Source organism: Jatropha curcas, chromosome 2 (assembly GCF_041381405.1).
Source record: "Jatropha curcas cultivar XTBG-Jc1 chromosome 2, XTBG_Jcur_1.0, whole genome shotgun sequence".
Taxonomy (NCBI): domain Eukaryota; kingdom Viridiplantae; phylum Streptophyta; class Magnoliopsida; order Malpighiales; family Euphorbiaceae; genus Jatropha; species Jatropha curcas.
In genome coordinates, this window is record NC_143152.1 from 26,916,006 (window position 1) to 26,929,038 (window position 13,033).

Here is a 13,033-nt window from a genome sequence, read left to right on the forward strand (position 1 = left end):
TCCACAACATTGTTTCGACCCGTTAGGCCTCCTAATAAATTTAAAAAATTATTTTTTAAATAAATACCATAAATAATCAAGCATTTCAAAATTTTAAGTTTTATTTTTACTAAATTTATGTTTTAATAAATATATATATATATATATATATATATATATATATATATATATATATATATGATAATGAGACATTTGAAATTTTTTTTAATATTTTATTTATTAAATATTTAATTCTATTTTGATTATAATTTAAATATTTTATTTAGGAGAAAGATAAAAAAATAAAGAAAATATTCCTTTTTTATTAATATCCTTTTTTATGTTTAAGAATTTGATTGGATATATTTTTTAAAAATAAATTTTTAAATAGAATATACATAATATTTTATTTAGGAGAGAGATTAAAAAAAGATTGGGGTTGTAAGAATTTGTGTATATATGTGTATATTCCTTTCTCTCTGATGCACTTGTTAAGTAATACTGTAATAATAACCAAAATAATTTTCATTATCTATTCAAATCATTTTCTCATTCTTTTTTCTTTTACTTAGCATTAAAAAATAATACATTATTATTTTTTATTATAGTTGTACGTAGATATTGATTTGGGGTTGAGGGTAGGGGTTGGAGATTGAGTAATGACTTTTTTTTTTTGGGCACCTATTAGGATTTTTAAAATCTACATTTATAAATTAAGAACTAAAAGATTAGATATAGGGATTGGGTTGAACACGTTTTGAGACCACTTCATTATATAAAAATAAAATTAAGTATATAAGAAGTAGCATTACAAGTAGTTTGTACGGCAAAGTGCAATACAAATTAACCGCTTGTATTTATTTTAATATAAACAAAACTTATGCTTTAATATTATATAAATAAAAAAAAATGAGTATACAATGAGCATAACTAACGTGCAACGCACGTCATACAAAATACTTGGTATATATAAATGTGGGAATAGGGAGAGAAATAATGAAATTTTCAATATCGCCCTTAATGAAATTTGGATTCCAAAAATAGCCTAAGTCAAGCCAATTAGAAAATTACATTTTATATTTTAAGTTTTATCTTTTTTCAATATATATATATGATAATGAGACATTTGAAAAATTTTTATATTTTATTTTTTAATATATGTATAATAATGAGACATTTGAAAATTTTTATATTTTATTTTTAAATATTTGCTTTTATTTTGATTATAATTTAAAATATTTAATTTAGGAGAAAGTTAAAAAAGGAAAAAGTATACTATTTTTTTCTTTGTGTTTGTATGATTTGATTGGATATATTTTTTAAAAAATAATTTTTCAAATAGAATATACATAATATTATTTATGAGAGAGATAAAAAAGAAAAAGTTTTTTTTTTTTTTATATGATTGGAGGAAAGTTTGATGTTTTATTTGAAGAGGATAAAACGTTTTTTTAAGTGGTATTTTTTATTAATTAATTAACTTTTATATTTATTTTAATTTTACAACTTAAAACAATAGAGAAATGAAATACTTGAATAAATTCATTAATTGACTAATATTGGATCATGGTATGATTGCTTTGTAATTTGCATTTATTGACTCGACTTTAGTCTTTTTTTTGGTCCATCAAAGTCAAATTTCATTAAATTATTTTCTTTCCAGTTTAAGAAGGAGTTGATCTTGAAATTCAAATTGGAAATTTTTTAAGATAATTTATTTTTTATTATATGTTGAGTTCTCAAAAGAATTTTATTCTTAATAATGGGTTTTTATTTTTCATTTTCTTTTTCATTGTTGAATTAAAATTTAACTACTATCACTTTAATTTAGTATGAGATTTATATCTGAAATAAATGGATGACTTATTGCTGATTAAGCATTTTTTTATTTTCTTAATACACTTTTTCTTATATTCTAAATATATTTGACTTCAAATAAAATAATGTTTATGAAACTGAAACAATACTATAACTATATATTTCTCTATGTATGTACATATATTTTTTTCTCTAATACAATGGATAAGTAATATTGCCCTATAGTCAAAGTGATTACTATTATCAATTTATATCATATTCTCATTTCTTTTTTCTTTACCTAGTATTAAAAAATAATTTATTATTATTTATTATCATATTTGTATATAGATATTGATTTGGAGTTGAGGGCAAGTGATTGGAGATTGAGTGATTGCTTGATTTTTTTTTTTTTGACACCTATTAGGATTTTAAAAATCTATATTTATAAATTAGGGATTGAAGGATTAAGTTTAGAGATAATGTTGAAGTTTATTTTAAGAACACCTTCATTATATAAAAATAAATGAAATGCATAAAATGTAGCATTGCAAGTAGTTTGTATAATAAAGTATAATACAAATTAACCAATTGTATTTATTTTAATCTGAACAAAAATTTATATTTTAAGATTATATATATAAAAAGTTAAAAAAAAATGTAAAAATTTAATATGTAATAAGTATAGTCAACGTGCAATGCATCAATAAAAAAGACTAATGCACTTAAACTAATATAATATAATAAATAATAATTTATAAACCTATTTATGATCAAAAATGGACTTCAAAAATATTAAACTTATCAAAAATTAGTCGTTCAATTTACAATCTTTCTCATAATTTGAATATATAAGTATAATCGGCAAAAATTACATAGATTATATAATTTTCATAAATTTACAAAAAAATTAACATCACCATTAATTTTTAACGTGGCTCATTAAATTTATTAATCACGTGAGTTGGTCAGAGTGAAAGGATTTGGTTACTCTAAATAAGTGATCTTAAATTCTATTTGGGGCTTGTATATGGAGAAAATTTCTCTAAGAGAACAATAATAAAAATATGATAATCATTATTTAATAATTTTAAAGTGTAAAATTTATCTTTTTAGCTTAAAACATTTATTTCCATTTGAAAGAAATTTAAAATATTGAATCTATTAAAATTTTTTTATCTATTTTACCATAATTTCCATTTTCTGTAGCTATTCTCAATTGAATTAATTGATAATGAAATTAGAAATAAAAATATTTTCATTATTTTTAATTCATCACGTGACTCCGATAAAAATTTGAAAAGATTCATTAAACATATGATGTTCCACAAACTAAATTTTAATTTTTGAAATAAAAGTTGTTAATTAATAATTTAATAATATAAACTTCTGTTACCAAAAGAATCCAAGCATGGAATAAAAATTATTTTTGTAAAATTATGTATTGTGTTTTAATTATCTATATTTTAAGGACAGAATGTCCTAATCATAGTCACTTGGGTTGATAATAGCAAAATTATTATCCATTCTTAATTATTTCAATTGCTTATATTTTAAAATATTACATTTTATACCTATTTTAAAATATTACATTTTATCCCTATAAATATCTCACCCATTAAATGTTAATAATATAATTTAATATTAAAAAATAAGATTTTATTTTTTATTAATTTAAAAAATATTTGTTTATTTATATAATTAAAGATGTTATTGTTATAAATATCGAAATTTGAGTGAAATTGATAAAATTAAAATCGAATAAAATTGTAAAGGTCAGCCAAATTCGATGTATTCGGATACATTAAGGTCGGTCCTGCATGTGTACTTAGGGGTTTGTATTTTCGACTCGTGTCACCAAAATAAGCAAATGCCTCATATTGCGTGACAAAGTAAACACACCAAACAGGCCTGTAAGCCCAAAAATAAAAACAGACCGGTAGATGATAAAAAGTAAAAGGAAAAAACCCTACCAAGCCTGAGAAGGTAAAGAAGGTTCCTATATAAGTAAACGCTGCAATAACAACCATAACCCTAGCTCCTCCAGTGAGCCACCTCATCCTTTTCTACTTTAAGCTCACTTTCTCTTATCTCTAATAAACCCTAGCTCTCCAATTTAGACTCACCTCCACTTCCAGCGTAGCCGTCACCGTAAATTAATTTTCTGTGAGTTATGGTTCCTTCTCAGATCAAATTATTTTTGTTTTTGCTTCGTTTCAGGCTTCTTATACTCCGTTCTTGGTGATTAGGATTCTGAAAGTTATCAAAGCAGTACCGAAACAATGTCGGACGATGAAAGAGAGGAGAAGGAGTTGGATCTTACTTCTCCTGAAGTTGTAACCAAATATAAAAGCGCCGCTGAGATCGTCAATAGTAATTCCTCTATCTATCCGTCACATTTTGCATATATATTGATATTAGTCTATTTGCATGTAATTGTGCACTATTTGTTCTTTTACAGAGCAAACGTATAGACTTTTTTGATTTTATTTGTCGCTGTTAATGTGTGCTGATTTTATTGGGTTTTTATCGAAATTGGCTCTTATTTGGATATTGAATGTCTGAAATTTGCAGAGGCGCTGCAGTTGGTGATATCAGGATGCAAACCCAAGGCTAAGATTGTTGACCTTTGTGAGAAGGGAGATACATACATTAGAGAGTAAGTACACGGATATATTTTGCATAAAGTTTATGTCTTTGACATTGATTGGAATTTATAGGTAGTTTTTCATGTGTGAAGGCAAACAGGAAACATGTACAAGAATGTGAAGAAGAAGATTGAAAGAGGAGTTGCTTTTCCAACTTGCGTTTCTGTAAACAATACTGTTTGCCACTTTTCTCCACTTGCTAGTGATGAGTCAGTGTTGGAAGATGGGGATATTGTGAAGATGTAAGTCTTTTTAGCTTTGTTTGTGCTTTCAGATTAATTTATCGTAACATCTTTCTTGCTCATCTGTATAAACGCGTATTTTTAATGGAATGCAGTGATATGGGGTGTCACATAGATGGGTTCATTGCTGTAGTTGCGCATACCCATGTTATTCAATCTGGACCAGTTACTGGGAAGGCAGCTGATGTTATTGCGGCAGCAAACACTGCTGCTGAAGTTGCCTTAAGGCTTGTAAGGCCAGGAAAAAAGGTAATTTATTTGTACTAAAAATAATATACTCTCTACTTCTACTCTTTAGTCCATCTGTGTAGTGATTGCTGCAACCTTTTTTATTTTATTAAGAAATTTTATACGGTTTATATTTAGTTCATTTTATTTTGAATATTGATGAGTATTGTGCCACCTTTTATGTTTGTGTTATTGCAAACATTTAATTGTCTGTGTATGGTTCATTGGTTGATTGCTCATAGCCCCGTTACCTTATTCATTCTTTCTTTTTTCTGAAATCTTCTGGCCCTTTGAATGAGCATTTGTATGATTTATATGCCTCGCTCATTTTAATTATCATGTTAAATATATTGGTCTCTCTCTTTTTTGTCTCTGAGATTTTGTCCCCTAAATGATGAATTTGTTTTGATAAGCTATGGGTTAACATCCAAATGAAGCATTTGTCATAGTTACTCTGATAGGGGAGTTTTTTCCGGATGCAACTGAAATCAGGGATTTTCTCTTGTTTTCTCGCTAATCTTAGGACTAATTTCACTTCTTTAATCATCAAAGTACACTGATTTTTTAAATTCTTGAAGGGTCATTAAGTAATAGATCATATCTCTTTTCCTGTAAATTAAAATACAACAGTTTTGTAAATACTTTTATCCCTTCTCTCTTTTGGTATTTTGGGAGGGTCATTGGGAATTGGGAAACACAATAACTTTAGCTTATCTTATAAAATACATTACCTTGTATTGTACTGAGATAAGGATTCCGAGTTCCTTAGGCAACTTTGCCGAGGTGATTAATTTTTTTGTTGATTTCCTCTTTTCCCTGTTGCCAATAGTTTTTCCTGGCCATGCTATGCCTGCTTCTGGTTGATGCCTCTTTATGTAGGTTACCTATTGCAAGCATGTGCCGACATCTTTATAATTAATAAACGATTAAGTAATAAATGAGTAGTTCCTGTTATGTTTGGATGAATATGTTTTGATAAGCTATGGGTTAACATCCAAATGAAGCATTTGTCATAGTTACACTGATAGGAGAGTTTTTTTCGGTTGCAACTGAAATCAGGGATTTTCTCTTGTTTTCTTGCTAATCTTAGGACTAATTTCACTTCTTTAATCATCAAAGTACACTGATTTTTTAAATTCTTGAAGGGTCATTAAGTAATAGATCATATCCCTTTTCCTGTAAATTAAAATACAACAGTTTTGTAAATACTTTTATCCCTTCTCTCTTTTGGTATTTTGGGAGGGTCATTGGGAATTGGGAAACACAATAACTTTAGCTTATCTTATAAAATCCATTACCTTGTATTGTACTGAGATAAGGATTCCGAGTTACTTAGGCAACTTTGCCGAGGTGATTAATTTTTTGTTGATTTCCTCTTTTCCCTGTTGCCAATAGTTTTTCCTGGCCATGCTATGCCTGCTTCTGTTTGATGCCTCTTTATGTAGGTCACCTATTGCAAGCATGTGCCCACATCTTTATAATTAATAAACGATTAAGTAATAAATGAGTAGTTCCTGTTATTTTTGAATGGTTGCTTCAGCTGAGGCCTGCTTTTTTTGGTAGATTTTATTTATTTGCTAAAGTTCTTCTGAATAATTCTTTTATGTGATTTGGTCATATGTTCATTACAGACTGGCTTGATCTTTACATGATGAAAACTTTTAACATGCCAAGGATTTATTTCCAGTGAAGCTTGTTTTAGTCATAGTTACACTGATAGAAGATCATTGTTATTTGTTAATTTGCCTTGTAGTTTATTCGTCATTGAGGTTGAAAACTAAGTTTTCTGAAGTACCTTTTATATTTCACCAAAAGAATTTTTGAGTTGCTGGGTAGTTTTTTTGTACTTTTTATGATTATAACATACCATTATCTTTCCTATACAGCATCTTTCTATGAAAGATGTTGACTTGTGTAATACAAGTTTCATTTGCACCTTTGCTGCTGTATCAGTTGGTTGGCCTGGAGCTGTTATATCTCCTATCTTCCTTTTCTCCCCATCAACTGTCCGCTTTATATTCTGATTGCGAAGTACTATAGGAATTTGTGATATTCACTTTCTGGATTCCTGACCTGTCTCCTAAATGATGAAACTACTACTCAAAGCCATGGATCAATGTCCACGTGAGGCTTTTGGTCATAGTTACTCTGATGGGATAATCTTTATTTGTCATTGTTTCTTGTACTTTCTTGCTGGTTGTCTCTTCGGTGGCTTGAGTCAAGTGATCAAATGGTGGGTTTGTGTTAGCTTAGGCTTTAGTAGAAAAAGCCGAAAAGTAACTGACTTCCTTGTTGAATAATTTATGATAGAGTTGGAAACGCTTCTTGAGGGTTAATGGTCATAGAGATTAGTATGAGGGTTCATTTGGTTTTATACTATTAGAGGGGCAACTTTGCCGAGTTGATCTGTGCAATATTGATTTGCTCTTTTCCCTGTTGCCTACATTATTGATGGCTGCATTTGGTTTCCTGGAACCAACCTATTTACTGTTGTTCATTCAATCAAATGTGGCCTAAATGTCCTTTTAATAAATTTAATTTTAAATATGTATTTACCATACAATTGAGTCACAATCTGTGCATTAATTACAGTCCCTTTATATGTAACCTACTTCATGACATTTATTTTTTGGTTGAATGCCTAAGTTGGTACCTGATCCTGTTTTACCCTTGGCCTTGTACTATGTTTTGCATGGTACGCTTGTCAAATGTACATTGAAATTTTAGTCTTCACATTTTGTCATACACTGAGGTTTTACCTAATTATTTATTTTCAATTTTTGTCTTCACTTGTGTCATGATGATTCATTTTGACATAGGAAGGGACTAACTCAGCTTACTTGTTAGGAGAGTCTTAGGTGGCAGGCTGTGGCCAATATGTTGATTGTTGCAATGTTATCCTTGCTTATCTCAGTCTATATGAATGGCACCTACCATTATAAGTTAATCTTGTTATACAATCAGTTCGTTCACTAAATCTCATAAAAATTCATTTATGGCAGAACAAAGATGTTACAGAAGCAATTCAGAAGGTTGCAGCCGCTTACGACTGCAAAATTGTTGAGGGTGTTCTTAGCCACCAGCTGAAGCAGTTTGTGATTGATGGGAACAAGGTTATACTCAGTGTCACCAATCCAGAGACACGAGTTGATGATGCAGAATTTGAGGAGAATGAGGTGTATGCAATAGATATTGTTACAAGCACAGGTGAAGGAAAGGTAATTGTGGAGTCATCAACACAATTCACCCTATTCTTGTAATCGTTATGATAATTTCAAGCTAAGATTGCGTGGGTTGCTTTTTGCAGCCTAAGCTACTGGATGAGAAGCATACCACTATTTACAAGAGAGCCGTGGATAAGAATTATCACTTGAAGATGAAAGCTTCTAGATTTATTTTCAGTGAAATTAGCCAGAAATTCCCTATCATGCCATTCACTGCCAGGTTTTTACATTAGTGCTTTGTTATGTTTTATGTCCTTTTTCTGTCTGTTTCACTGACGTGAGTTTTCCTATGTGATAGAGCCCTAGAAGAGAAAAGAGCTAGACTCGGATTGGTTGAATGTGTAAATCATGATCTTCTACAACCATATCCAGTTCTTCATGAGAAGCCTGGTAAGAATGTTGCTGCAGAAAGGGATTTTGTTGGGCTTTATTATACTCTTTGGTAAGAGTTCATATGTTTTAGCCCTATTCTTGCAGGTGATCTAGTTGCTCATATCAAATTCACGGTTTTGCTAATGCCAAATGGATCAGATAGGATAACATCTCATCCTCTTCAAGAGTTGCAGCCCACCAAGACAATAGAAGATCCTGAAATCAAGGCCTGGTTAGCTTTGGGTACAAAGACAAAGAAGAAAGGCGGTGGAAAGAAGAAGAAAGGTAAATATTTTTGGTGAATGGAATTTGAATTCTGATCTCATTGTTTGCTACTTACAATTCTAATCAATTATTAATTAGTATTCTGAAATTGTGAGATTGAATTTGGATTTGTTGCGAGTTGCAGCTAAGAAGGGTGACAAAGCGGAGGAATCTACAGAAGCGGAGCCTATGGATGCAACAAATGGGGCTGAAACCAAGAATGAGTCTTAATATATATTTTCTGCCCTTTATTTATTCAGTTTTGGTACTTCGTTCACCTCCTTGTATCTGGTTGGTTATGAAATGATTTTAATATTATAGTGTCTAGACAGTGATCTTAATTGAATTCCCCTTCATATGGAATCTCTCTTAAACCCTTTTCTATGATTTTAAATCAAATGTTAAAACTTACAGTGGAGCAACCTTCAATAAACAACGGATCATGACGCTAAGGCATTTTGCATCATTCCTTTTTTTTTTTTTTTCAAGTTAAATTATTTTTCGGCAGACTTGTCTCGTGCCGAAATCATATTATCATTGGGTATATGGCCTGCCCTAAGCTAATCGGGTTGTGAAGGTTTCGAAAAAAGCGTATAATAATTGAAATTAGAAGTATTGTTTTAATTTTATCGTTTAATTATTATTAAAGGAAAGAAGTTATCATATAGTGAATTTCTTGTATTTATGCGGAGGTCAATATAAAATCTTGGAACTGCAGTAATTTTGGTAGCTTAAAATAATTTTACATTTTCTATTATTTTCCAAATAACCTAAAAATTGATTTTCATTTGTGGGATTTCGAGAGTGACTGAGGGGACTGCGTTTGGTAGAGGTTTTTGATTTGCACTGTTTTGGTTTAGTATCAGCTTAGTCTATAACGTATAACATCATCTTAGACTATATCTTATTTGAAATAATAAGTAGAACTTATAAATATGAAATATAGCTTATATTATGCTTTAACTAGGGTAATTGTATAAATATAACATATTAAAATAGAAAATTGTGTATTATATATATATATATATATATATATATATATATACACCGATATTAGAATTTTAATAAATAATTGTCAAAATTTTCCTAAAATAAAAAATCAAAATGGGTTTTTTTGCGATCTGGAACAAAGCTGCTTATTAAGAGGGATTAATTGCCCCCTCCTCTTAGGAGGAAAAAAAAAAATTTACATTTTTCACACTTCCAATTCTAATTTCTGCACTTTTTTCAAAACACTCCGACTATTTTACCCTTTCACTTATGTGTTGTGTAATTTATTTATTTGTTGTATAATTTACCCCTTTCTATTTATATTCTAGCTTTGTCCCTGTTTGCAACTCCTTAATGAACAGATTTAGCGAATTAAATATCAAAATTACTGAAAAGAAAAGAAAAGAAAAGAAAAGAAAGAAAAATGTTTTGACAATTAATAAATGTTTCATTCTTATAGTTTTCCTCCGCTTTCGAAGGGACCTAAATTAAATAGGGGTAAAATTTAGAAGCGAGGTGGATGATAATCTTTACACCTGTTCTGCGTAGTGCATGTGGGCCCACATAGTATGCCGTCTCTCTTTTATAAGAGGGTGAAGTGAAGGTGCAATCCAAGGATTAATTGAAAACCCTAGGTTGCTAATCTCACTCCTTCCTCCTCTCTCTCTCGCCCTCGATTTTTTTTCACTTAAACGGCAAGCAAGTAAAAAACAAAAAAAATCCAAGGATGTCGAGTACAACCGCTGCTACCGATCCAGAGCACAACAACAAAGACAGAGAAGAGGAAGAGAACGCTTCTGCCGTCGACGATGAGGACACCGGAGCTCAGGTTGCTCCCATCGTCAAACTCGAAGAGGTCGCTGTTTCCACTGGCGAGGAAGATGAGGATCCTATCCTTGATCTGTACGAACTCACTCTCTTCTACTCTTTTTCTAGGGCTTTTATTTTTCCTTTGATTTTTTGTCTCTTAAGAATTGTCTAATTTGATCAATAGGAAAGCGAAGCTCTATCGATTTGATAAGGACGGAAACCAGTGGAAGGAGAGAGGAGCTGGCAATGTGAAGCTGTTGAAGCACAAGGAGTCTGGCAAGGTTCGCCTTGTCATGCGCCAATCTAAGACTCTCAAGATCTGCGCTAATCACCTAGGTCTGCTTTTCTTTTGTTTTTTCCTTTTTTTTTAATCTCTCGATTGTAATTAATTATAGCCAACTTTTATGCTTTTTTCTTTTAAATGTTTGTATTATGATTTAATCTTTATCACTTATATTTTCAGTTCTACCATCAATGAATGTCCAAGAGCATCATGGAAATGATAAATCATGTGTGTGGCATGCCACTGATTTTGCTGATGGAGAATTGAAGGATGAGCTCTTCTGCATCAGATTTGCTTCAGTTGAGAGTATGTATTTCACTTATCTGTTGGTTATCTGTTGCTATATATCTGTGTTTTGAACAGAGTTGATCTTCTTCCTCCTTTGCGTCTTTACTTGATGTTTCATCATTTGATCTTGTTAAACTTTTTAACGACGCTGATGCCTAGATCGATGGAAACTGATGACTGTCTAATGTTTTTTTTTTCCATCTTTTGGGATGAAAGATAGCATGTGACAATAGATGTATTCTCTTTCTATTGCTCTTCTTCCCTATATTCCATGCCTGGAACATTACTTGATAAAGTTTGTAGTATACAAGGAGGAATTGAACTTCAGCTTTTGAAATTTTGTTCTAATTTACTTTCACGTGGATAAAGTATTGTGAATGGCTTTGGTGTTACTAACTAGACATTGACATACAATTTGCTGCTGTAGTATCTTCTTTTTCAATATCATTATGCTTCTTCAAACTCTTATTTGGTATATAAAGAAAATGAAGCACGAAACATAAAGCTCATATTTCAACAAATAGTTTTCATTTGGCTTCAGTGCTGTTAACATGATATTGTGTGTGGACTCTGTACCTCATCCTGTAGTTGTATATGTTCGTGTCTATCTTAGATGTTATTTAGCATTAAATGTGGTAAATAATAAGTTTGAGAAAGACTTGTATCCTTGTTAGTGTTCCAAAAATCTATCAGAATGATAATACTATTTTTGTTTATCATGTATTTGCCTTTTTTGATTGGCAGTATATTTTTTCTCTTTCTTTTGCCCTTATCTGTTCTATTTGTGTTTGGTAATTTTCAGTATAAGAGAATACCTTAATCATCGACATCATCGACAACTATGTTACCTTGTCCCATTCTTGATATATTATGTTGATATTTACGCTTGGATTCAAGATTTACCTCCTTCACGCGCACATTATCTGTCATTATGCTATGCACATTATCTGTCATTATGCTATTGGATTTTAGACGGTTTATGATCTCTCTCCTGACTGATACTTTCATATCTATTAGATTGCAAAACCTTCATGGATACTGTCCAAGAGATAGCCGAAACTCAGGAAAAGAAAGAAGAAAGTGAAGAGGCTAAAGAAACTGCTGGACTACTTGAGAACTTGAGTGTTAAAGATGTTGAAGGTGAGGCAAAAGAGAAGAAGCAGGTACCTGTTGAAGCGAAGGAGTGCAGTGATGCTGAAGGTGAGAAAGCAAAAGAAGAGGCCAAAAAGGAGGACAATGCTGCATAATCAGCATGAAAATGAAGGATATTGTTATTTTCTGATGCAGCATGCCTTCAGCATAGTCTTGGTTTTGAGTTGTTAGTGGATGTTATTTTTCCCACAGATTGGGATTGTTGGTATATTCACACAGTTTATGTTTGTGTTGGGTCTGGTGGATGACTTTGGTATTTCTTTTGGTCAGTTTGGGGTCGTAATTTATAGAGGTCTTGGATCATATTTCTTGGTAAAAATCTGGGCAAATATAGTATGGAAGAGTGCTTTCGAGTTTTGAGGTTGACTGTTAAAACTTTTATCCTTATTTCCCCTTGAATTAGAGTTTTTTTTTTTCCCCTTTTTTTTTTAACCTTTATAATGATAAGTTGCTTTATCTTGGATATGATCAACGGAGTCTTAGCACGTTTTTAGAGAAGTCAATTCGTGATTCCAACTTCCGTTTACTAGCAGTTCAAAGTTGATACTTTGCAATTTGATCGTGCCTTGCAGTAGGAATTAGCATGTTAAAAGCCTAATTGAAATTTTGGACTGGTGGTGATAAGTTGAAGAATAGTATTAAATACGTTAGAACATTTTAGTGGAGCAAAGGTACTTAATTTCATGTGAAGTGTGCAGCACCAATTGGATAGTACGTTCTGGAGATCTTGGCTTGGATTGTAAAATATCATGGTCT

At 30.9% G+C, this 13,033-nt stretch overlaps 2 protein-coding genes across 2 annotated transcripts; both read left to right on the forward strand.

The window, feature by feature from the left end:
• Positions 1 to 3,802: 3,802 nt before the first annotated feature.
• On the forward strand, positions 3,803 to 9,128 carry LOC149498502 (metallopeptidase M24 family protein). Its single transcript, XM_089717741.1, has 10 exons — positions 3,803 to 3,942; positions 4,026 to 4,149; positions 4,351 to 4,435; positions 4,517 to 4,666; positions 4,762 to 4,915; positions 7,897 to 8,112; positions 8,202 to 8,338; positions 8,417 to 8,508; positions 8,596 to 8,775; positions 8,900 to 9,128. Exons 2-10 carry the CDS (start codon positions 4,059 to 4,061, stop codon positions 8,983 to 8,985), a joined length of 1,191 nt encoding a protein of 396 aa, XP_089573867.1. The 5' UTR covers positions 3,803 to 3,942; positions 4,026 to 4,058; the 3' UTR covers positions 8,986 to 9,128.
• Positions 9,129 to 10,345: 1,217 nt separating this feature from the next.
• Positions 10,346 to 12,696, forward strand: LOC149498503 (ran-binding protein 1 homolog b-like). Its single transcript, XM_089717742.1, has 4 exons — positions 10,346 to 10,647; positions 10,739 to 10,890; positions 11,018 to 11,143; positions 12,143 to 12,696. Exons 1-4 carry the CDS (start codon positions 10,472 to 10,474, stop codon positions 12,370 to 12,372), a joined length of 684 nt encoding a protein of 227 aa, XP_089573868.1. The 5' UTR covers positions 10,346 to 10,471; the 3' UTR covers positions 12,373 to 12,696.
• Positions 12,697 to 13,033: the final 337 nt, after the last annotated feature.

Excerpts from the sequence above, each read along its gene's own strand:
- LOC149498502 (XM_089717741.1), top strand. The coding sequence starts at position 4,059 with ATGTCGGACGATGAAAGAGAGGAGAAGGAGTTGGATCTTACTTCTCCT. Across the intron at positions 8,339-8,416 it reads ATCATGCCATTCACTGCCAG|AGCCCTAGAAGAGAAAAGAG; the intron begins GTTTTTACATTA and ends CCTATGTGATAG. Across the intron at positions 8,776-8,899 it reads CGGTGGAAAGAAGAAGAAAG|CTAAGAAGGGTGACAAAGCG; the intron begins GTAAATATTTTT and ends TGCGAGTTGCAG.
- LOC149498503 (XM_089717742.1), top strand. The coding sequence starts at position 10,472 with ATGTCGAGTACAACCGCTGCTACCGATCCAGAGCACAACAACAAAGAC. Across the intron at positions 10,648-10,738 it reads GAGGATCCTATCCTTGATCT|GAAAGCGAAGCTCTATCGAT; the intron begins GTACGAACTCAC and ends TTTGATCAATAG. Across the intron at positions 11,144-12,142 it reads CAGATTTGCTTCAGTTGAGA|ATTGCAAAACCTTCATGGAT; the intron begins GTATGTATTTCA and ends CATATCTATTAG.